This window comes from Rhincodon typus, chromosome 15 (genome assembly GCF_021869965.1).
Source record: "Rhincodon typus isolate 14 chromosome 15, sRhiTyp1.1, whole genome shotgun sequence".
NCBI classification, from domain to species: domain Eukaryota; kingdom Metazoa; phylum Chordata; class Chondrichthyes; order Orectolobiformes; family Rhincodontidae; genus Rhincodon; species Rhincodon typus.
Window position 1 is genome coordinate 48,794,471 of NC_063346.1, and position 23,160 is coordinate 48,817,630.

Here is a 23,160-nt window from a genome sequence, read left to right on the forward strand (position 1 = left end):
TCAGAGGAGCGGGAAAGCTGACATTTCGGGCCTAGACCGTCAGCTTTCCCACTCCTCTGATGCTGCTTGGCCTGCTGTGCTCATCCAGCTCTACACCTTGTTATTTCAGATTCTCCAGCATCTGCAGTTCCTACTATCTCATCCATTTTCTTCATTTTGGTTGAGGGATAAAATTTTTCTGGTCATAATTTTGACCTTTTCTATTGCAGGATCTTTATCCCATAATTAATCAGTGGGTATAATGAAGTTTAGAGATCTTTTGAGCACTCAAAGTTGTGCAAACCTATCAATACATGAACTGATTTACACCACAATACTTACCTAATCACTTCCACAAAGGAGCATTGGTGGAGACTTGCTGCTAGCTTTTCTGCTCCAGCTGTTGTGATTTTGTTCCCTTCCAAACTGGAATAAAGGCAGGTAAACATTTTGTTATTCGGAACAAAATCCTCCTCCAAATGGCCACAGAACACACATATCCCAAAAAGGAAACAATGTTTTGTGAGGGTTGCTCACAAGGTCGATTTATGAGGTTTGCTCAGAACCTGGAACGTAAATGGACAACGAAGAGCCTAAAAACTTACTAACAGCCATCAAAAGTTTTCACATTGCACCAAATCTTCTTTGTAAATAGCAGGAAGGTGTTCAACATCAATTTGAGGATTTGCTCAAGCCTCATAGACTTATTATGGTCAACATGTTGAAACTTTGTAACTGTATTGCATCCTACAACTATGTAAACCAATGAAGATATCTCAAAGAGCTTGCATTCAAATATACATGTTATGAAGTTGTTGAATATCTTGGTTACTGGTGTGAGCCACAGGAAGATATTGATAAGTGAAAGCCAGTTACATACACACTCGGGTCATAATGTAGGTTCACAAGTTCTAACAATTAGTGGCTTTTAGATTCCAGGTGTTAAATTGGTCAGAGCATAGACAGATCATTTTCAGATTTATGAGCTTCTTAAGAGGATAATGATTGGATAACAAAACAGCCTATTCAAGTGATACTTGCTTATTTTGACAGTTACGCGCTTCTTATAAAGATAATTGGTTTTGAAGTGCCTATTTAAGTGCTGGTCACTTTCATTGTCAGATATACAAGCTCCTCAATAACTCCCCTGTCATTACATGGCTTGTGAGTTTTGCCTATAAAATTGATGCCACGTATCAGATAGGGGCAGGGCAGATTATTATCTTTGGAAGGTGGGGATTGAGGGGATGAGGATGGGGTGAAGGGTTCACAGGAGAATGGGGTTAATGGGTGATGGTGTAGGTTACTAAAGAGGTGTGAGTGAAGTTTGAGTAGGTGTGAGGAGGTGTAAGGGTAGGGGCAAACAGGCAAAGGGGGCTGAGAGTGGGTGATGGTGGCGTTAAGTGGGTAGGGGAAGGGAGGGTGAGAGAGATACAGGAGAGGGAGAAAGACGGGATGAAGGAAGAGAAACATAAATTGGAAACAGAAAGAAACAACAAAAAAAAACATAGGAACTCAGAAAATAGAGTATCAGTAGGCCATTCAGCCTTTTGGTTCTGTTCCATCATTCAAAATGACCATGGCTGATCATCCGACTCAATGGTATTTTCCTGTTTTTCCCCCATATGATTTGATCTCTTTAGCCCCATTATCAAACTCCTCTTTGAAATCATACAATGTTTTAGCCTTGATTTTCTGTGGAAGAGAATTCCACAGACCCACCACTTTCTGGATGAAGAAATTTCTCTTCATCTCAGTCCAAAATTGTTTACTCTGTATCTTAGACTGTGACCCCTGGTTCTGGACCTGCTTCTTGAATCTAAGCTGTCTAGAACTTTATGGGTTTCTACGGGATTCCCACCTCATTCTTATCTCCAATGAATATAGTCCTAATCAATTCAACCTCTCCTCATACGTCAGTCCTGCCATCCCAGGAATCAGTCCTGTCAACATTCAAAGCACTCCCTCAACGTTCTCAGATAAGGAAAACAAAACTGCACACAGTGCTTGGTATGGCCTCACCAAGGTGCTGTACAATTGCAACAAGACACTCGTGCATCTGTATTTGAATCTTTTCACCATGAAGGCCAACAGACTATTTAACCTCTCCACCACCTGCAGCAGTTGCATGCTTACTTTCGATGACTGGTGTATGAGGATATGTTGGTCTCATTGCTCATTCTCCTCTCTCAATTTATAGCCATTCAGATAAATATACACCTCCCTGTTTTTGCTACCAAAGTGGATAACCTCACATTTATCCACATTATACTGCATCTGCCATGTACGTTCCCACTCCCTCAGCTTGTTCAAATCACATAGACAGACACTCAGATAGAGAGACAGAGAGAGAGAGAAAGAGAGACAGACAGACAGACAGACTGAGAGAGTAACACAGTCAAGGGATGTGGACAGACATACAATCTGGAAAGGGGGACATGGTGAATGATTCATGTTTGCCTGTGTAGTGCATGATTGTGTATCATGTTTTATTCTGGGAAGTCAGATTCAGTGCTTCCCTCAGAGGACTGAAGCTCATATAGGGCAGGCAATGGCTAGTGTTGTTATTGCTGGACTGTGAATCCACAGACCCAGGAACGTTCTGGGTCAAACAGGTTCAAATCCTGCCACAGCAGATGGTGGAATTTGATTCATTTAAAAAAAATCTGAAATTAAGAGTCTAATGATGACCATGAATCCATTGCTGATTGTTGGGGAAAAACCCATCTGGTTCACAAATGCCCTTTAGGGAAGAAAGCTGCCATCCTTACCTGGTCTGCTCTACAAGTGACATCCACAGCAATGTGGTTGAGTCTTAACTGCCTTCTGGGCAATTAGGAATGGGCAATAAATGCTGGCCTGGCCAGAGACACCCTCACCCCGTGAATGAATTAAAAAAAAATTCCTGACCCTCAGTTTTAATGGTGGGGATGAGAATTAGTGAGCTGAATTAGGTTTTGCTTTTGGCTTAATTTATATTTTTTGGATCTTACTGTGTATGCTTGTTTGGCAGCTTTTATTAGCAATTACTTACATCTAGGATGTTTTTGTTGAATCAGTTTTTTTAAATTGCACAATGTATTGATGTAATGTTGTCAGCCAGATGGACATCATAGAATGAGTTCTCTGATTGGGGCTGTTAATCTGGTCCAATCAGGGAGCCCTGGCTGACAGATATAAGCAGGAGTGTTGGGAGGTTCTGTTCACCCTGAGAGCTGGCTCTGAGGGAGTTGGACCAGTGTCAATTACTATGCACGTGTAAATAAAGGGTAATTTGGTGATGGAACGCCAGCCTTTGTGGAGTTATACCACAGACAAACTGTAGAAACATCCCAGAAGATATTTTTTAAAAAAAATTAAAACATTACCTATCCTTAAATTGTTCTGTTCATTTCAGGGTTTTAATTTAGAAAGTATTTTATTCATCTGACTGTATGAGATTGAAAAGAAGTTAAAATAAACACCACACTGAAATGCATGTGAGAAATGCATTTGGGATAAAGTGGATGGGATTCCTTGGAGAATTGCTTCTGATAAGAAGGGTCAGGCTTGTATGTGCTAAATTATCACCAAATGGATGTTTGTTGAGTATATTTGATGTTAGAAACATTTCCACATTACAGCCCTGATATTAGTGAAATAATTAACAGTCTTCCCTGTGGCTATCTCTCTCAAACACTTGCTGGTCTCCATGCAACCAGCAATGAGATGAAAGACCTGAGAGCTGCCAGGATTGAAAGAGCATTAGGAAGGAGCAAATCGCCCAAACATTTCTCATGGCTGTTGATACACTGGAGTTTTATGTGTCTGGGATTGTAGGCACTAGCTATAGCAGTTGATAGGCGTATATAAAGATAAAAATAACATGTAAAGGAAGGAATGGAAAATCAACAGTGAATCACAGATTCCAGTTCCTAAATGGCACCACCTACAGGATCATGCTGAAAATTGCAGCTGTCCTTTTAATCTCAGATAATAGAAGGAACTGCAATCAAATTAAGTGTACAGATACAGCTACAAACACCTCGCAACAAATGAAAACACTCCAATTTTTGTCACTAAACATACTTTCAACAGCTAATGATGATTATAAATATAACAGTATACATTTACATCACACGATTCAGAGGTTGGGGAATGTGGGCACATGTACTTTGCGGGGGTGGGCGGGGGTGCGGATGCGTGGGTAGAGGGGATATTTTGTCTTCCATGGAAAGGAGGCCATTGAGGGAGGCATCCTGGGTTTCTTCACACAGTCTGCATGAGCAGAGTGACCTGTTGAATGTCACCCTGGCTCTGAGCTCCTGGCAGCAATATCAATACTGAGGTCAGGCAGAAATCTGTTGTGTACTGCACTGGGACACTGGAGCAGTCTCATACTCATGTTGTGACATTACTGAGTGTTAATGGACAGATAGGCCAGAGCTAGAATACTCTGGAAGAACGCCACTGGAAGGAAGACTCTAGAGTCAGGAAAGTTGACCAGACCTAGGCTACAATATGGACACGAACACACATGCACTCACACAGACACATGCACACACACTCTGCCACACACACACACACACACACACACACACACACACACACAAACACTAGTGATCAAGCACATACTTACTCTACTCCTATTTCCCAGCACTTGGCCTTGTACGCAATGGTGTTCAAATTGTTTACTTAAATTCTTCTTCAATGTTATAATGGTTCCTACCTCTAACACCCTGTCAGATACCCACCACTCTCTGGGCAAAAGAAATTTTCTTTAAATTCCCTCTAAACCCACTGCCCTTTACCTTCAACCCATGCCCCCTGATAACGGACCCTTCTTCTAAACAGAAAGGTTTAATCCTATCGAGTCTATCTACACCCTTCACAAATTTGTAGATCTCAATCAAGTAAACCCCCCAGCCTTCTCTGTTCTAACAAAAATAACCCCAGCCTATTGATCCTCTCTTCATAGCTGAATCACTCTGGACCAGGCAGTATCCTGATGAATCTCTTCTGTACTTTCTCCAATGCAATCAGAACAGCTCATAGCACTTCTAGCTGTGGCCTAACTAACATTACACAGCTCTATTATAACCTCCTTGCTCTTATTTTCAATGCCTTGACTAATAAAGGCAAGTGTCCCATTTGTGTTCCTGATCATATTATTGGCCTGTCCTTCTGCCTTTAAGGATCTGTGGACATGTACATCAAGGTCTGCTGATCCTCTGTAGAACCTAGAGTCTTGCCATTCATCACAAACTCCCTTGCCTTGTTAGTCCTCCAAATATGCACCACTTTACATTTTTTAGCATTCACTTCCATCTGCAACTGTGGTCTAAAACCGTGGTCTGATTTTCGAACAGTAATGGAATGAAAGGTTATGGTGAGAGGGTGGGTAAGTAGAGCTGAGTCCACAAAAAGATCAGCCATGATCTTATTGAGTGGCAGAGCAGGTCTGAGGGGTCAGATGACCTACTCCTGCTCATATTTCTTATGTTTTTATGTCCTTATTAAAACCTTCCTCCTCGCTATTTACCACACCATCTATTTTTTGTGTCATCTGTGACCTTATTAATCTAACCTCCTACCTTCATGTCTAGATCATTAATATTAACTACAAACTGCAAGGGGCCTAGCCCCATTGCTACAGTACTGGATATAAGCATTCAAACCTTCACTAAACGATCTTCGATCATCACTCTCTGCTTCCTGCTGCTAAGCCAAATTTGGATCTAATTTGCCAAATTGCCCAGATTCCATGCCCTCTTAACTTCTTGATCAGTTTCCCATGAGACAACCTGTCAAAAGCCTTACTGAGGTCTGTATAGATTACATCGACTGTACTTCCCTCATCCACACACCAATCATCTCCATAAGAAAAATCAAATGTGTTAGACATGATATTCCCCTGACAAAGCCAATAAATAAAACAAACTAATCTGAGAAATTCTATCTCACAGAATGTTTCCCAAAAGTTTCCTTACCACTGATGTTAGTTACACTGGCTTATAATTCCCTGGTTAATCCCTATGATGCTTCTTGATTAATCGTACTACATTAGCTGCCTTTCAATCTTTGGGCATCTCTCCTATGTCCAGGCAGGATTGGAAAATGAAGGTCAGAGGCCCTGCAACCTTTCCCGTTGTCTCGCACAGCAGTCTTGGATATATTTCATCTGGGCCTGGGGCTTTATCTGATTTTAAGCCTGCTAAAACCGTCCCTCTCAAAGCTAATTTGTTCGAGATGATTACAGTCAGCCAGCCTGATTTCTATATCTACATCATTCTTCTTGATAGTGAATACCCTAACCCCACTACAGCAAATACTCATTTAAATCCTCACCTCCATCTTCTGGCTCCACACGAAAATTGCCACTTTGGTCCCTAATGGCCCTAATCCTTCCCTGATCTAAGTCTAAAGATAGTCCTTCATTTCGCTTTCTCCCTGACCAGTCCGTAAAGAACCTAAATTCAGTGTATGGCATTAAACCACACATTAAAGTGGCCAATAATGATCCACTTAAGGACCTCAAGGTCAGATGGATTGGCCCAGGTCTAGGCCCCTGCCTTAGAAGTGGGAACAGGTTGGGGTTAGCAGGAGGGTGCTGGGAAGGCCCACAGTGAATTTTACAGGCTCTGGGGGCATGTAAAATCCTGCCCTGTGCAGTTGTCACTCATTTTTATGATAATGTACTGGGTCCTTGTGTAATCTTCTTTATATTTATACTGCAAACCAACTGAACCTTATACCTAGCTTCTCAGAGGCATATAGAGCAGGCATATAACTGATGGATGATAACTTCCAAATCCTGTAATAATTGGAAACCACACATTGTACCAGTGCCATATCTCTTGCAAGTTAAAATGCTCTTGCACTAACATAGGACCCCTGCCAACATGATGTGTTCCTGAAATTTAATGTTGTACTCACTCTAGTTTCTTTAAACATAGCATTCTTGGTAGGGCCTCAGCCAGTTTCACTGCACCCTCGTCACTGATGTCATTCCAGGATAAGCTGTGAAGAAGTGGAAACATTTAGAACAGTTTTCTTCAGGATCTCAGTTGTCGATTTGTAGTATGTATGGCATCAGAGGCCTGTGAGTTAATACTGTAACTGGCGAAAGCTCAGACCTGAGCAACCCATGTAGAAAGGCTCACGGTTCAAGATTTCGATCTTTCAAGGTCACTCACTCCTTCGCCTCGCAGACATGCTGTCCTTTACTGTAAGATGCAGGGTTCTGCATTTATATTATGGACATGAATCAACAGTATTGCCCTAATCCTTGGCAAAAAGTCCCAGGACCCCCTGAGATTCTGAGCTTTTGTGTTCTTGCACAGTGTAAGAGCTGGGACTTATCGTTGGACAAGACATCCCGACGCTGTGGGCTTCAGATTTTGGATGAACTAGTATCAGCTAAACATTCTTAAGGTGATCCTCTGGACATGAAGTGCCTCAGGTGAAGGATACATTGATGGAAGATGTCTAGTGTCCATTGCTGGGATGGTCAAGACATTAGTTGGAAGGGTTCATAAAACCAATTGCCAGGCCAAATAGGGGGCACATATCCTTAAACCTACTCACTGTAATGTAAGAAAAGAAAAAAAAAAGTCTATTATATAACCTGGCTGATTGAATTGACTGCAGCCATCTCAGTTATGATGGCAGCTTGACACTGGGCCTGGGCACTGGAGAAATGTACAGTGGAACAGGATGATCTATCCACACAATCAGCTTGTTGGGAGGTGGGGGGTTCACTGTCTGACTTCATGCAGCTGGTGACAACTTTACCCACACAGAGCACTTTGTAATTTCTGCCGTGCAGTACCAGTGACAGCAAGGGATCGGAAAATTAGCCATCAGCATGAGATTTGTTTTTAAAAGACTCTGACCAACTGTTAATCAAAATCATTACAGTGCAGTAAACATACGTTTCACGGTAATCAATTCAACAAAAGGTCAATTCAGGTGACAGGTTCACCGAATTCAGATCGTGTAACCATGACATTTTGTATTGTCACACAGTTAAGTAAACACTTCAACTGGATAAACTAGCTGCACTACATTTAAATCCAGACAGAGAGAGGGAGGGAAACAGAGGATGTCAGACATAGAGAGACAGAGGCCAACAGTGGGAATCAGAGGCAGATAGAGGGCAATAGAGAGAGAGAGAGAGGGAGGGAGGGAAAGAGACAGAGGAAATTAAAGGCAGAGAAACAGAGAGAGACAGAGGGGGACAGAGAGAGACAGAGGGGGACAGAGGAAATCAAAGGCAGAGAGACAGAGGGAGACAGACAGGGTCACAGACAGAGTGAATCAGACGGGTTCACTTCAAGAGTTTAAGATAAACAAAATAAAAAATAGTTCAACTTCCATATGGTCATCAGGGAAGGGTGAAGGAGGAAGGGAAATTGAATCTTTCAGCGGCTAACATGAAATGTGTTCAGATGTTTCTAAATGAGAGTCAGCTTGATGCTGTTAGTTAAAACTGCAGCATTCTGCTTAAGCTGAAGCTCCCATTTATTTCAATATGCAGACATCGGCTGTCTCACAGTCACTTTGCATCCAAGAAATTTAACACTTACACGACCTCTTCAATACTGGGACAGTACGCAAGTCCAGCTGTGAGCTCCTCTGCCACACTGTCGTCAAACCTGGTCAGCTGCAGGCTGCAAGAGAGAACGCCAAGGTTGGTAAATCCTAAAACACTGAAGTGCACAATGTTTACACATGCTTCAACAGAGCAAACTAACTTTTCTTCCGACATCCTGGAACGACACCTCAGAAAGCATTCTTTCTGGTCGTCAATTCAGATCCAAGCCAAAACTAAGCCTACATCTCTTTGTGGATACAGTTTATTAACTGCTCAGTCTTACAGCTGTTTCCACACATCAGTCCTCCTTTTTCCTTTACATTTTCTAAGCAATCTATTCAGAAATGTAATTACACATCACTGGAGCAGGTGGGACTTGATCTCAGGTCTCCTGGCTCAGAGGTCAGGACACTGCCACCGTACCATAAGAGACCTCGCTTTTCTATCTTCATATTTTCTAATCAACTCATTCAGGGTCATTATCAAGTATCTGTGGAGTAGTTGGGTCTTGAACCCAGGTCTCCAGGCTCAGAGGTGGGGACACTACCACTGCAACACAACAGCCCTAGCTTTTCAACCTTTATATTATCTTTATTTTATTTTTCTTTTATACCCAGAAGTACCATCATGCTCAACTGACTTTCCCAATACCAAAATCACCATGGCTTTTTCTTTTTTTTTAAATTACTGACCACCACCAGTAAAACACCCAAGTAGTCAATTAGATATCTACAAGAAAAGCTCGTTAAGACCAATGCAAACCATCAAAAGTGAGGGGGAGGTAGGGAGAGTGGGAAGGGGCTAAATCAAAATGGATTTGGAGGGGCAAATAAAACACTCATCACCCACAGTGCCCAGTTCCCTCTATATCTACTTTTATTTATACCCAGGCAATTAACCCCAATGACCTGCTGAACGACTGAGATATTCATAGATTTCCTCCTTTTTAAATAAAAGCATCTAACAAAATAAACAACCCTGGAAAACAACCAATGAAAAGTAAAGAAAATCATGATTTTATATTCTACATTTTATTTTAAAATACAACTAATCAATATTAAAATTGTATATTATTTTATACTCAAAATATATAGCTTTTACTTGTGCTAATATTTCACCAGCTAAGGGGTTACTAGCCTTTTTATTTTCTTGGCTTCCCAGACCTAAAAACATTCCTTATTCTTTCCCACCAGGCCAATGATAAACACTGCTATACTAGAATAACCATGTGGAAGATTGGCATGTGAAATGTTGCTAAAAAGGATTAGCTACATATTTTCTGGGTCTTGCAAGGCTGGAAATGGGAGTATGCACTTTTCTGAAATTAATTTGAAATAACTCCACAGAGGTCACTATCCTGTCACCAAGTCAACATTTTTATCTACATGTGCACAGTACATGATACTGACCCAGCTAGCCCAGAGCAGAACCTCTGACACTCCTGTTGATATCTGTCCCTAATTGGACCAGGTCAACAGCTCCAGTCAGGGAACTCATACTATGATATTCACCTGGCTGATCTCATTCCAATCACTACATGATTTATTTAAAATTATTTGTATTTCCTCTGAAGGCTTTCCCAACAGTGGCACATCTCATTCCCTGCCTCCAAGGTCAGTCTGATTCCAAGCTAGTCAGTGAAACAGAAACCAAACAAACTCAATATAACAGCTCATTTCACACCACTCACCTGTTCCAACTTTTTGTATCGACTCAGTTAGTTATCCAATCACCTGGTTAATTCCTCACTATATTAACACCTTGGCTTAGAATAACCTTCAGGATCAGGTTTCCCAGGCTGGTTTCTCAGAAATTCTTCTCTGGCAAGTGTTAAATCAAGGCCAGAACAGTGCCCTTTACTGGCACCCTGGCTGATAGTAGCCATTTCCAGAAGTTGAATAGAGACTCTTCCTGCATTAAATCAGGAAAGGTGCTCGCTGGGTGTCACATGGGAGCTCTGAACACTCATAAAATCTGTGCTTCCCAGTGCTACAAATGTGCATACAAATAATTATATGCCAATAGCTTTTGACATTTCTAATGGTGCGTAACCTAGCATATGCTTCAATATCACAGTTTGTTTTTTTCTCTGTTTCAAAGATGCACAGTCAGATTGCTTTGATTGTAAAGACTACTCATGGGTTTTTTAACTTTTTTAAAAATTTCTTTTTAACTGTGCATTCCACAGGGTTGTCGTTCATGGCCCTGGAGCTTCCTTAATCTGGAGGCAGGTAACTCATCCTGTAAATATTCATAGGTACTGACCCATCCATAGCTACTGAGTCAAATGAATCAAATATGGGTTATGGTTTTGAATTCCATCATCCAATTTAATACTTGGGACTCGCATGGAATGAAATGGTTTTCAAAAAAGAAATGAAAAATACAGATGGTCACAAGCCATCACCTGATCATGTAAGCTGTCATGTTTGATGAAACCAAAATGGACTAGACAAGAGGTAGCTGAGCTGAGATGAACATTTTATCTGAAGGCAATGAAACCAGTTAGCCACATTCTCCCTCTCCCCTCTCTGATGATCCCCTCCTCAGGACCAGTAAAATGGTCTCCTTCTCCTCTCTAATTTGTACCATCATGAATGTAATAACTGCACCGAGGTCAGTATCCTGTCACCAAGTCACCCTTTATTTAGACGTGCACAGTACACAGGCTGTAGCCAGCCAGCTCCAAGTCAGTCCCTGAAGTCTAGAGACTCTCTGAAAGTCCTATTTATAGCTGTCAGCCAGGGCTCCCTGATTGGCCCAGATTAACAGCCACCAATCAAGGATCTCACAGTCAATAAGATCTACCTGGTTCCAATCACTACAATGTGATTTGTTTTAACAGGATGGAGATGAAAAATGCCTGCAGATGGAGTATACAACTAGCATGTATCTCAAGGTACGTTTTGGGAAAGACAAGTAGGGAGATGGATTTTTGTCTGCAGAACTGAAACAAGCTGATAGACTGCCTTCTGGGGAAAACAGGCTGGTGACAATACTGGCTGGAAAAAGTGAATACCAGGGAATCAAGAATTTAAAAGGGTATCTACATGAAGATGGTATCTGTAGTAACATATTTTTGTTATTTAAACTTGTGGTTGGTGTCTTACTGCTACAGTAGAAATTAGTTAACTACCTGATATTGCCCCAAAACCGTTTCTTGTGACCAATCATTTCAACTGTTGAAAAGGGGAGACAATTCATTCCTTCTCATTTGTTTGTAACAGCAGATTCAAACCTTGTGGGAGTGAACTTCAGCACAATTGGCTTTTCATTGCCCTTGATCTTGTGGGACCTGCTGAACAATAACCTGCCTTTATATAGCACCTTTAACATTCTAAATCACCCCAAGTCATATCACAGGAAAGTTATCAGGTGAAATTTGACACTGGTCAATCACCATGAGGGGATCTTAAATTGAAACCCTGTAAATTCACCATGCAAAGATTTGCCACCTACCACTTCTATTAATGATGCAGTCTTGCTCCTCAGAGTTAAAGATACCTGAACACACTTCACAAAATCTTATTCATACTGTGGAGTTTCCCTGCTATTATGTGTTGTCCCAGTTTTTGGACCAGGCTCATTATTGGCCAATCAGGCAGTTGGCCAAACATACTTGGAGGTGACAAACATGTGATCCTTTCACATATACAAGTCTTCCCACTTACAGAGGAAACAGGGATCGACTGTATGACAGCTAACATGGCTAAAACTACTGGATTGCCATAGGCGAAATGGGGCCCACACGCAAATGTCAAGGCATTTCCAATTCTAAACTCAGCTCACTAGCTGGTTTCCAAAGATTTCATCATAGAGAGGGCAGGTATTAACCCTGGAGCTGGGGAGATGTGTAATGGATCTGAATGTTGGTTTCAGGCAGGACATGTTCATGTGACCACCAGGATCGGCCTTTTCTCAAAACTCAGATAAAAGACTCTCCCACTGGTCATCAAGACCCAGCAACAGGGGAACAATTCACTGATGGTAAACCCGACTGCTTATAAAGTGGCTCCTGATGTGATCCAACAACAGTCCTGTTATTGTTATCAGAAAGTTGACTGACCGTGTGGAGTTTGCACATTCTCCCCGTGTCTGTGTGGGTTTCCTGCAGGTGGTCCAGTTTCCTCCCACAGTCCAAAGATGGGTAGGTTAGGTGGATTGGCCATGCTAAATTTCCCTGTAGTGTCCACGGATGTATAGGCCAGCTGGATTAGCCATGGGAGATATGGAGTGGTGGGGTGGGTCTGGGAAGGATGCTCTTTGGAGGGACAGTCCAGACCCGATGGTCCAAATGACTTCTGTCTGCACTGTATGGATTCTGTGATTCTAAATTATCACCTGAGGTAAAGTACATTGTACACAATATAGGCCATTCAGCCTCTTTTTCCTGCTCTGCTAATCAGATCTCAGCTGATCTGCATCGCAACTTCATCTTATCTTTTTGGCACTTTTGGCAAAATGGTTGTGTCCCTACCTCTGAGCTAGGAGACCCAGGTTCCAGTCCTACTTGCTCCAGAGGTGTGTCAGAACATCTCTGAGCCGATTGATAAAATATAAAATCCATCACCTATCCTGTCTTCTATCCCTCAATGTCCAGACCCAACAAAATGTTTCACCTTGACATTTTGAATTGATCAACAATTGCTTCGATGTGGGGGAGGGTTCAGAGATTGACATTTCCACTACCCATTGTGTGAAGATATTTTCTATCACAGTGGACCTTCATGGCATTCTTAAATGAGGAAATAAAATGGATACAGGAATTTTCACATGAAGCAACCAACACTTTTCAAGGAAAAACTTGGACAGCAGAATAACATTTAAAGCATAAAGAAGAAACCCCATTTAAAGCCCTGTATCATAGTCTGGGTTTGCCCAACTGCACGTGAGCCACTTACTCCAACTTTTTCAAAGATGTCATTTTTTGTAGAGCCATTGCGAGCTCCATCACTCCTTTGTTCCCAATGCTATTTTCAGGCAAACTGCAGAAGACAAAAAAAAAGTGCAATGAGTACTGTTACACAGCGTTTTATTGTCACCTGAAGGCAGCTCTTTCTCTGCTGTATTTTTGTGGATAGGGTAGATCATTTTGAGAAGCTTTGTGGCACTTCCAAAAGTTGGATATTTAATCTTCAGATCTTCTATTGGGTATCTGTTTTTTTTTGATGGATGCAGGGAGGTGAGACCTAGATGATTTTGGTGGCCAGTATTCTGATCATTTCTTCATGTGGTTCCAAATATGCAGAGAGCTTAGGGCAACCGTCTTAATTTGAAATATTTATCTTAATGAAAAGTGGGGGCGCCCCAACAGTTTTAGTCTGTGAAATGGACAACAGCCTCTGGATATTTGGAAGTGAGAACAAACCTGCTTGATATGATAAACTGTATTGTGCAAAATGTTTTTCATTTGCGAGATCTCTTTTTAGGTCCAAAGACGGTTGGTGGGGAACAATGATTTGGATTTCCTGCTCATTACAAGTTAGACTGCCAGTGGTTGTCATAGGGATAAAAGCTAATAAAATGGCTATTAAAAGCTACATTTTGTGTTTTGGCCCATTGTGCAGCAGTAGAACACAGATATTGTGAGGGGACAGGCAAGTAGGGCTCTCTACAAGTGGGTTACCTTTCTATTTGATAGTAAGAGGAAAATTACCAGAGAAACTCTTGGGGAAGCAATGCATGAGCCGGCTCAATGGGCCCGAATCCCGAAACTGATGTGAACCGCTCAGACGTTGCTGAAGAGTTAAGTGTTTTGTATCAGAGGCTTACACCATGAACTTAGTGTGTTAGTTGGCCAGTTGCAAGGGAACTCTTAAAACCACACCATCAGGCCTGATGCAATGTGAGGAAGAGAGTGTTTATGGAAGTGCATCTGGTCATACTTGTGGACCTTGGCTAGAATATAGCTATAGAGTGAAAGGTCTCAAGGGCCAAATCCATTGAGTGAGTGAAGTGAGACAGCCTACGAACTGGAGGCAGTGATGGAAAGTCTATGAGATTGCATGCGGCGCCACATTTGTGTAGGAACTGATCCAGGTATTTGTAATTTCATTAGGCGTACCTTTGCTGTATCAACTGTTCAAAGTGAAACATCCCTTTTGTTTTTGAGTTTAACAACATTGGTCTTGTATGTTTAATTTGATGTTGATTGGGGATAGACTGTACAGTTCAGGTTTTAAAAAAGTGCAATCTTGTCCCTTGATTCATTTAGCCAGAGGTGTTTGGGAATTCCTTTCTTTTTCAGGTTACTGGTCCCTATGGTGATTGTAAGATTGTGCAGTTCTGTTAATCAAGCAGTTTACACATGGCAGTGTGACTTAAACATGGATTTGCTAATTCAGGGAATGAAATATTATCACTGCACCACAAGAGCCCTCTGACTTTCTGTTAAGAAAAACACCCTGCAACCTTTCTCCTTTTACCAGGGAACTTGGACATTTCCTTTGAACAAGCCTGTCCAACACTGCAGGAGTGCAGTGAGAGATCTCTCTGGGGTATAGTCAGATGTTCAAACCCATGATCCCTGACTCACAGATAACCACTAAGATATACACCTTAACATCAATTCTGAGGTATGGGGAACCTGTGTGGTTTGACTGTGTGGCTGGTGGCAATAGAGATGGGGTTCTCAGGGAGGGAAGAATGCATAGAGAGGTGCTCTGAATGACTTGTAGTTAGTGGAGGATGAAAGTAGTAGAAGGTGCTAGGTTCACTTTGAAAGGGTTTTAACATGGCAAACAGGTCACTGAAGAAATCTAGCAACAAGTTGCTTTTTTTTTATTCACTCATGGGACATGGGCATTGCTGGCTGGTCAGCTTTTATTGCCCAACTCTGGTTGCCCTTGAAATCAGTGGCTTGCTAGGCTATTTCAGAGGGCAGTTGAGAGTCAACCACATTGATGTTGGTCTGGAGTCACATGCAGGCCAGACGCGGTAAGAATCACATATTTCCTTCCCTGAAGGACATCAATGAGTCAAATGGGTTTTTCTGACAATCGACAATTGCTTCTTAATTCCAGATTTTTTAAAAAATTGAATTCAAATTCCACCAGCTGCCATGGTGGGATTTGAACCTGCATCTCCAGAACATTATCTGAGTTTCGGGATTAGCAGTCTAGTGATAATACCACTAGGCCATCACTTCCCATTGAGGGGCATGGATTCAAGCATTAGAGGCAGCACAGACAGAACAGAGCTGAATGATATCGCCATGGTCAGTGTGGAGAATACATTTTATTTATCTGTCTGTTAGTACTTAAATAAATATTTATTTATTTATTTTCCAAGATCTTAAAAACTATTTCCTTCACTATCTCTGGAATCTGAAATGTCTCAGTTTGAAAAGGGCCATGAAGAAACAAAATGGAAGAATATAGGGCTCGTAGTGCCATTGATTGGCTGTGGATGGATGATATCACAGGAATACAAAAAACTGCCCCAAAAGGAGGCAACAAAGACAGTTGAAATGTAGAACTGAATATTCTGTAAAGGACTGGGTAAGACCATTTTTTGTATTAACTGGCCTGTACACTGAATAGCTAGTCATTTTAACAGTTACAGTTCAACTAACTGTCAGCATATTGGGTATCCTGTCAAATTCATTAACACCTCTGACCATATATTTTATGTTATTCTTTCAGTTTAATTGTTTTGTGCCAATACTTACACATTGAACAGCGCGAGTGCTGTCTCAGTGAACAAAACACTGAAGTGTTAGCGGCAACAGTTAGTGTGCAAGGCTACTTCACAGAGAAAAAGAAAATCAACAGCACCTTTTACAACAGGCTCTTCATCAGAACCTACTTTTAACCTGCAGTTTGCAACAGTTCAGACTTTGCTGTTTGCTACTACGTGAGTGAATCCTAGAGTAACTCTCACCTTATCACTTCAACACTTGGGCACAGCGCAAGACTCTGTGCCAGGCTTTCTCCTCCGTCAGCAGTGAGTTCAGTGGAATGGAGGCTGTAAAGTGAGGCAGACAAGTGGAGGTTATTCCTGGCTCAAGTTATGCTTTAGCCAGACTTACAGAACAACAAGTGCATCATTTTAAGCTAACTGCAGATAGGCAGCCCAAGGGATCTGGTAGAACATCAATCTTAGGCACTGCCTGACCCTCCTCTCCATTGCAAATGTGTAAAACCAACACTGTGCTTGTCTTGTCATAAAATCCTAGAATCCCTACAGAGCAGAAGCAGGCCATTTGGCTGTCTGGTCCACATCAGCCCTCCAAAGAGTATCCCACTCTGAACTAGCCCCTTACATTATCTCTGTATTTCCCATTGGCTAACCCACGAAGCCTGCACATCCCTGGACACTACGGGCAATTTAGCATGACCAATCCACCTAATTGGAACATCTCTGGACTGTGGGAGGAAACCCACACAGACACGGGGAGAACACCCAAACTCCATACAGATAATTGCCAAGGGTGGAATCAAACCCAGGTCCCTGGTGCTGTGAGGCAGCGGTGCTAACCGCTGAGCCACTGTGCCACCCCGGCAGGTCCCAGTGAATGGGTTCAGTTAAAAATTCCCATTAGCAGATAGAGACGTGACACCTCTCAATAAATCATATGCATTTACTTTAAAATAAGCCACAAATCACAGTACATTGAGGGAATCTGCAAGACTTCTAGAAAATAGTGCAGAATGTCAATTTTGCCAAAGATGGACAGATTTTATCAACTTTTTTTTGTTTTACACTCATCAGGACAATTTGCAAGAAATACAAATTTAAATGAGAAAGAAAACATTTCTGCTGAATGGGAGGAGAGTGCTGAATGGTTGACAAGTGGACTCTGACTGGTAGAGGCACTGTCATGCAGAAGGCACCAGTTAGATGATGACTGACAGTTAACCCCAAGCTTGGTTAACATCTAAACCAGGCAATTTTGACAAAATGTCTTCTCAGCCATATGCAATTCTAGAAAATGTGGAAATAACAAAAGTAAAATTCCATTCAGCTCTGGATGGATAGAGAGTGAATCTTAATAAATTACAGCAAGATCATTGATAAATGCATCCATAGCGCACACATATTAGAATGAACATCAGACAGCACTTACTTCAGAATCTTTAAACAGGGCAGCTTTGGCAAGGCTTCAGACAATTTCTTTGCAGTCTGATCGCCGATCTTGTTCCTGGACAAACTACATGTTTGTGTTAGTCAGGTGAAGTGAAAAAAATTGTTATCAGTATTCAATAACCCTTAAGGAACACAATAAGTCATTGCATCAACTGTAAATGACAATTTCGGGCTTAAAAGAAAATGCTGGTGAACATTCAGTCTGAAATATCTTCAGGTTAGAGCCAGAGTTTGGAAAGTAGTCTTCAGTTTTGATTTGGTTTTAGCAGGAATGGTGCACAAAATTTAAAATAACATGTGAAGTTGGCAAACAGCTGGTTTGCAGAGGGATTAAAAGGTGTATTTTCAGGTTCTTTTTAATAATTTGTCAGGTGCCAGAAGGAAGTGACACACAGACACTGGTAGTGATGGCAGGTTCACTTTGAGAAATGTCACAGCCAGTGAAGGTGGTGAGCAGAAATTACAAGGCAGATTCTCCATAAAATCCCAGCTGCAAATTTCCAAATTGTGCCTGTCCTGGGGAGGTGCTTCATCAAAGGATAGAATTAGGAATGGATAGTGAGTATAGAGATGGTTTTGGATTTCCCACCTATTTAGGCTTTACCGCTGCCTTAACGGTCATTTTTGTGCGATCCTCCAAGTGGAACAATTTTATACACATAGGAGTCATATCTGTGTCTTTTCTGTTGCTATTTTATTGGGGCCTAGGCTTTTCTAAGCCTATGTAGCAATGATTAGTTCTTGCCTTTGGCCTCAGTTCCTTTCATGGTGGATTCCCAATTGGAAGACAAGTCCATGTATTTGGAGGATGAAGTTCAGTCTGTTAGAGAGTGTTCCAGGCCTCAGATCAAAATCTGTACTTTTCAACTTTCTCTCTCTGTAGGTCTGCCTCACTTTGGTGACAGACAATGATAATGGTGAGTGTCTATTTCCAACTGACTCCCTCCCTCACCCCCACAACAGATCCAATGTGAATGTCTAAATATTCTGCACAGATCCGCAGCAATTTTCTAACTACACTTCGTGGCATACACGGTGACAGAATCTACACGGAGTAAGTCATGAGCCAGCTTCATTGGACAGATAGTATCCATCAACTCTTCTACGGGTGTTGGTTATCCTGGAACTAACTGCTTGGAGGGTTTGGGTCAGGGAAGAGGCAGATGCTGAGTGATGCCCTATGCTGTGGAGATGCCTGTTGTCACAGGTGCAACAATGGGAGGAACATCCAGGGAAACTGAAGCCTGGAATCTACCTGTACCGTCATGGCACAGTGCCGTGGAGTGGCACAGAGGGCACCCCTCCTCACCCTTGCACGAACATCGCCTACAGTTTCACTGTTGCAAGCAGCTGCCAAAACCAGGGGATCGGCTCTGAGCCCGCCCTCTCTCTCTGTCCCCACTGAAGAACACTCTTTCCTCTTGGGTGTTCCCACCACTGTTTAACTCCATACCTCTTCAGATTTTGGAAAAGTTTCTTCACAGATGCAGATGGCTTTCTGAAACTCCCTCCCACCCATTCTCTTCGCAGACTCTCACTTCAAAATGCTCCGTCCCTTTAAATTCCCATGTGTACACAATCTTCCTCGTCCATCATGAACATCCTTTCTCCATCCATTTGAGTCTGCACTTGGTCCTCGGATGAATTGAGGAAGTAAGGCCGCACTGGAACGCTGAATAGGCTGGGGCTATATTCCCGGGAGTGTCAGAGGATGAGGGGTGACCTTATGAAGGTTCATAAAATCATGAGGGGCATGGATAGGGTGAATAGCCAAGGTCTTTTCCCCAGGGTAGGGGAGTCCAAAACTAGAGGGCATAGGTTTAAGTTGAGAGGAGAAAGATTTAAAAGGGACCCGAGGGGCAACTTTTTCACACAAGAGGGTGGGGTGTGTATGGAATGAGCTGCCAGAGGAAGTGGTGGAGGCTGGTACAGTTACAACATTTAAAAGGCATCTGGATGAGTACATGAACAGGAAGGGTTCAGAGGGATATGGGCCAAATGCTGGCAAATGGCACTAGATTAATTTAGGATATCTGGTTGGACTGAAGGGTCTGTTTCTGTACTGTACATCTCTATGATCCTATAAACTACCAGAAACTAAATTTGACAACATCTCTGATTCACTTAGAACTTCACACTTAGAACTTCACACTTAGAACTTCTACCCCCTTTACAAAAGCAGGGTCCAGGAGAAGACCAATTGGATGCAGCGTTTTTAGAGTAAACGGGCAGAGCTGCTGGCAGCTTCACGATACAAGTGGATGGTACTTTATCAGATCGGACCAATCAGAATGACATATATAGTTAATACTTCAGGTCATCAACCTTGCTTCAGGTTCCATCGACCTGAAACATTAATTCGCTTCCCCCTCTCTCCGGCAGCTGCCTGACCCGCTGAGCACGTCCAGTATTTTCTGTCTGTATTTCAGATTTCCAAACCCGCAGCATTTTGCTCTGTAACATTACACTGCACTCACTGAATCTCTTCCACTGATGGGCACTGTTTGAGAGCTTGTGCCAGCCTCTCCCCACCGGTCGCTGTGATGTTGTTCTGAGTCAAGCTAATGACGAAAAGACAAAAAGGTTGTGAAACATATTGAAATGCTAAAGCTACTGTTGCTTTATCACATCACAATAACCTGTACTACTATCTACAGTTATGGTAATGCTCAAGTGAAATTCATTGCTTATTGATAATTTGATGGGAATGATATCCCACTTTTCGTGGCATTGCGTTAAATTAAAAGTCCCTAGTCACCTTAATTTGGTATTTTTAATGTTACAATTTAAGAAAGGTGGGAAATCTGGGAATTAGAATCTACCTCAGCCTAAAGGCTGTTCTCAGCAAATGTCTGGGCTCTGCAATTACAAAGCAGCTTGAACAATTTTAGCTCATCAAAGAAAAAGAATAGAATAGAAATTAATTGTCATCTGTACTTAAAATACGGTGAAAAGTTTCATAGGTTACAAAGAGACAACCAGTACAGATTTACGAAGCCCACAGAATACTGGAGAAACTCAGCAAGTCTGGTTGGAAATGCTGAATTTCTCCAGCATTCTCTGTGTTTGTTTCAGATTTCCAGCATCCGCAGTATGTTACTTTTCATGGCTTTATAAAAGGCAGGTCATGCCTGACATAATTGCTGGCTGTTTTTGAAGAAAGGAGTAAAGTGGGGCACAGGGAAATGTCTTTGAATATTACATCTGTGGACTTTCAGTTGCAACTCAATGAGATCCAACATTAAAGACTGTCAGCTAAAATGAAAGCTCATGGAATTGAAGGAACATATTGACCATAGGGGAGGCAATGGCCTAGTGGTATTATTGCTGGACTGTTAATCCAGAGACCCAGATAACAGTCTGGTGATCCAGGTTCAAATCCAGCCATGGCAGATGGCAGAAATTGAATTCAATAAAATATCTGAAATTAAGAATCTAATGATGACCATGAATCCATTGTCAATTGTTGGAAAAACCCATCTGGTTCACTAATGTCCTTTAGGGAAGGAAACTGCCATCCCTACCTGGTCTGGCCTACATGTGACTTCAGACCCACAGCAATGTGGTTGACTCTGAACTGCCCTCTGGGCCATTAGGGATGGGCAATAAATGCTGCCTGGCCAGCGATGCCCTCATCCCATTAATGAATAAAAAATAAAAAAGGTTTGGAAATTGGCTAAACAACAAGAGACAAAGTTTAGGATTAATGGATGGATACAGTCAGGAAAGAAGTGACTCACAATATTCCATGGTGACTATGTAGGGACCCAGCCCCAACTATTCAGATATTTACTAACAACTCAGATGAATGGATGGATAGCCACATGTTCAGCTTTGCTGAAGTTACAACAATAGTGGAAGCATCCAATCATAAACAAATGTTAACAGATTAAATTCATGAGCCAAACAGGACTCTGCTGCCTGTTCTTAATTTGCAACAAGCCCTAGTCAGGATCCTTATGCAATCACTTACTTTAATATCTTCAAATGTTTCATAACAGGAAGTACATCGGCAAGTTTCATCGTCCCCACATCTTCAATGGAGTTACCATACAAGCTGAATCAGAACGGATGACATATTTAATTCAGAAATTACAGGAACATCGCTGTTCTCTCTCAACATTACTTAGCACATCAGAACAGTAAAATGAAATATAATATATCTTGCATTTTTATCTTGACTTGGTGTTCCATGCAGTTTGATGGCAACTCATACATTTGACACAATAATAGTAAACCTATACTGGGCTGAATGGATTCAGTCCGTCCTACAGGGTGAAATATTAGTAACGAACCTCTCAGTAGAGCTATCTGAAATTTGTTGTCTGTTCTTTTTGAGCTAAAGGATTACCCTGGGTTACCAAACTTTTCCAGACACTATGCCCTTTGGACACCCCCTATTTTACGGTGAGCATGCTCATATTAGACCATGTTGTGTGGCAGCAGCGTTATAATCATAAATGTAAAGATCTAATGATGCTTTCTTTCTGGTTGGATGTCCTTAATCATTTCCTAAATACTTTTTTGATAGTTACAGTACACAGTGGCAGATAGAATACAATGTGGCAAAGTGTGAGATTATACATTTTGCTGGGAAGAACAGAGCTGCGGACTAGTTTCTAAACAGGGAAAAGCTTCGGAAATCTGAAGCGCAAAGGGACTTGGGAATCCTTGTTTAGGACTCTGTTATGGTTAACATGCAGGTTCAGTTAGCAGTTAGGAAGGCAAATACAATGTTAGCATTCATTTCAAGAGGGCTACAATACAAAAGCAGAGATATACTAATAAAGCTGTATGAAGCTCTGGTTAGACTGCATTTGGAATATTGTGAACAGTTTTGGGCCCCGTATCTAAGGAAAGATGTGCTGGCATTGGGAGGGGATCCAGAGGAAGTTTACAAGAATGATCCTGGAGATGAAGGGCTTGTCATATGAGGAGCTGTTGGGGGCTCTGGTTCTGTACTTGGAAGTTTAGAAGGATGAGGGGGGATCTGATGGAAACTTATAGGATACTGAGAGGGCTGGACAGAGTGGTCCTGGAGAAGACATTTCCACTAGTAGGAGAGACTAGGACTCAAGAGTACAGCCTCAGAGTGAAGGGGCAACACTTTAGAACTGAATGAAGAGGAATTTCTTCAGTCAGGGGAGTGATGAATCTATGGAACACACTGCCACAGGGGGATGTGTTTTCTATAGGCCTCCGAAAAGTTCCAGAGATGTAGAGGAAAGGATTGCAAAGATGATTCTGGATAGGAGCGAAAGTAACAGGGTAGTTGTTATGGGGGACTTTAACTTTCCAAATATTGACTGGAAACACTATAGTTCGAGTACTTTAGATGGGTCAGTTTTTGTCCAATGTGTGCAGGAGGGTTTCCTGACACTGTATGTAGATAGGCTAACAAGAGGCGAGGCCACATTGGATTTGGTACTGGGTAATGAACCAGGCCAGGTGTTAGATTTGGAGGTAGGTGAGCACTTTGGTGATAGTGACCACAATTCGGTTACGTTTACTTTAGCGAT

At 41.9% G+C, this 23,160-nt stretch overlaps 1 protein-coding gene across 1 annotated transcript in view; it reads right to left on the reverse strand.

Annotated features, from left to right (window-relative positions):
- Positions 1-23,160, reverse strand: part of nlrc5 (NLR family, CARD domain containing 5) — a 318,897-nt gene that overhangs the window by 148,555 nt on the left and 147,182 nt on the right. Inside the window, exons 43-50 of the mRNA XM_048606000.1 lie at positions 21,615-21,698; positions 20,119-20,202; positions 17,622-17,705; positions 16,436-16,519; positions 13,456-13,539; positions 8,547-8,630; positions 6,895-6,978; positions 322-405 (exon numbers count right to left, since the gene is read on the reverse strand). Coding sequence (XP_048461957.1) covers positions 322-405; positions 6,895-6,978; positions 8,547-8,630; positions 13,456-13,539; positions 16,436-16,519; positions 17,622-17,705; positions 20,119-20,202; positions 21,615-21,698 — 672 coding nt within the window. The remainder of the gene's footprint in view (positions 1-321; positions 406-6,894; positions 6,979-8,546; positions 8,631-13,455; positions 13,540-16,435; positions 16,520-17,621; positions 17,706-20,118; positions 20,203-21,614; positions 21,699-23,160) is intronic.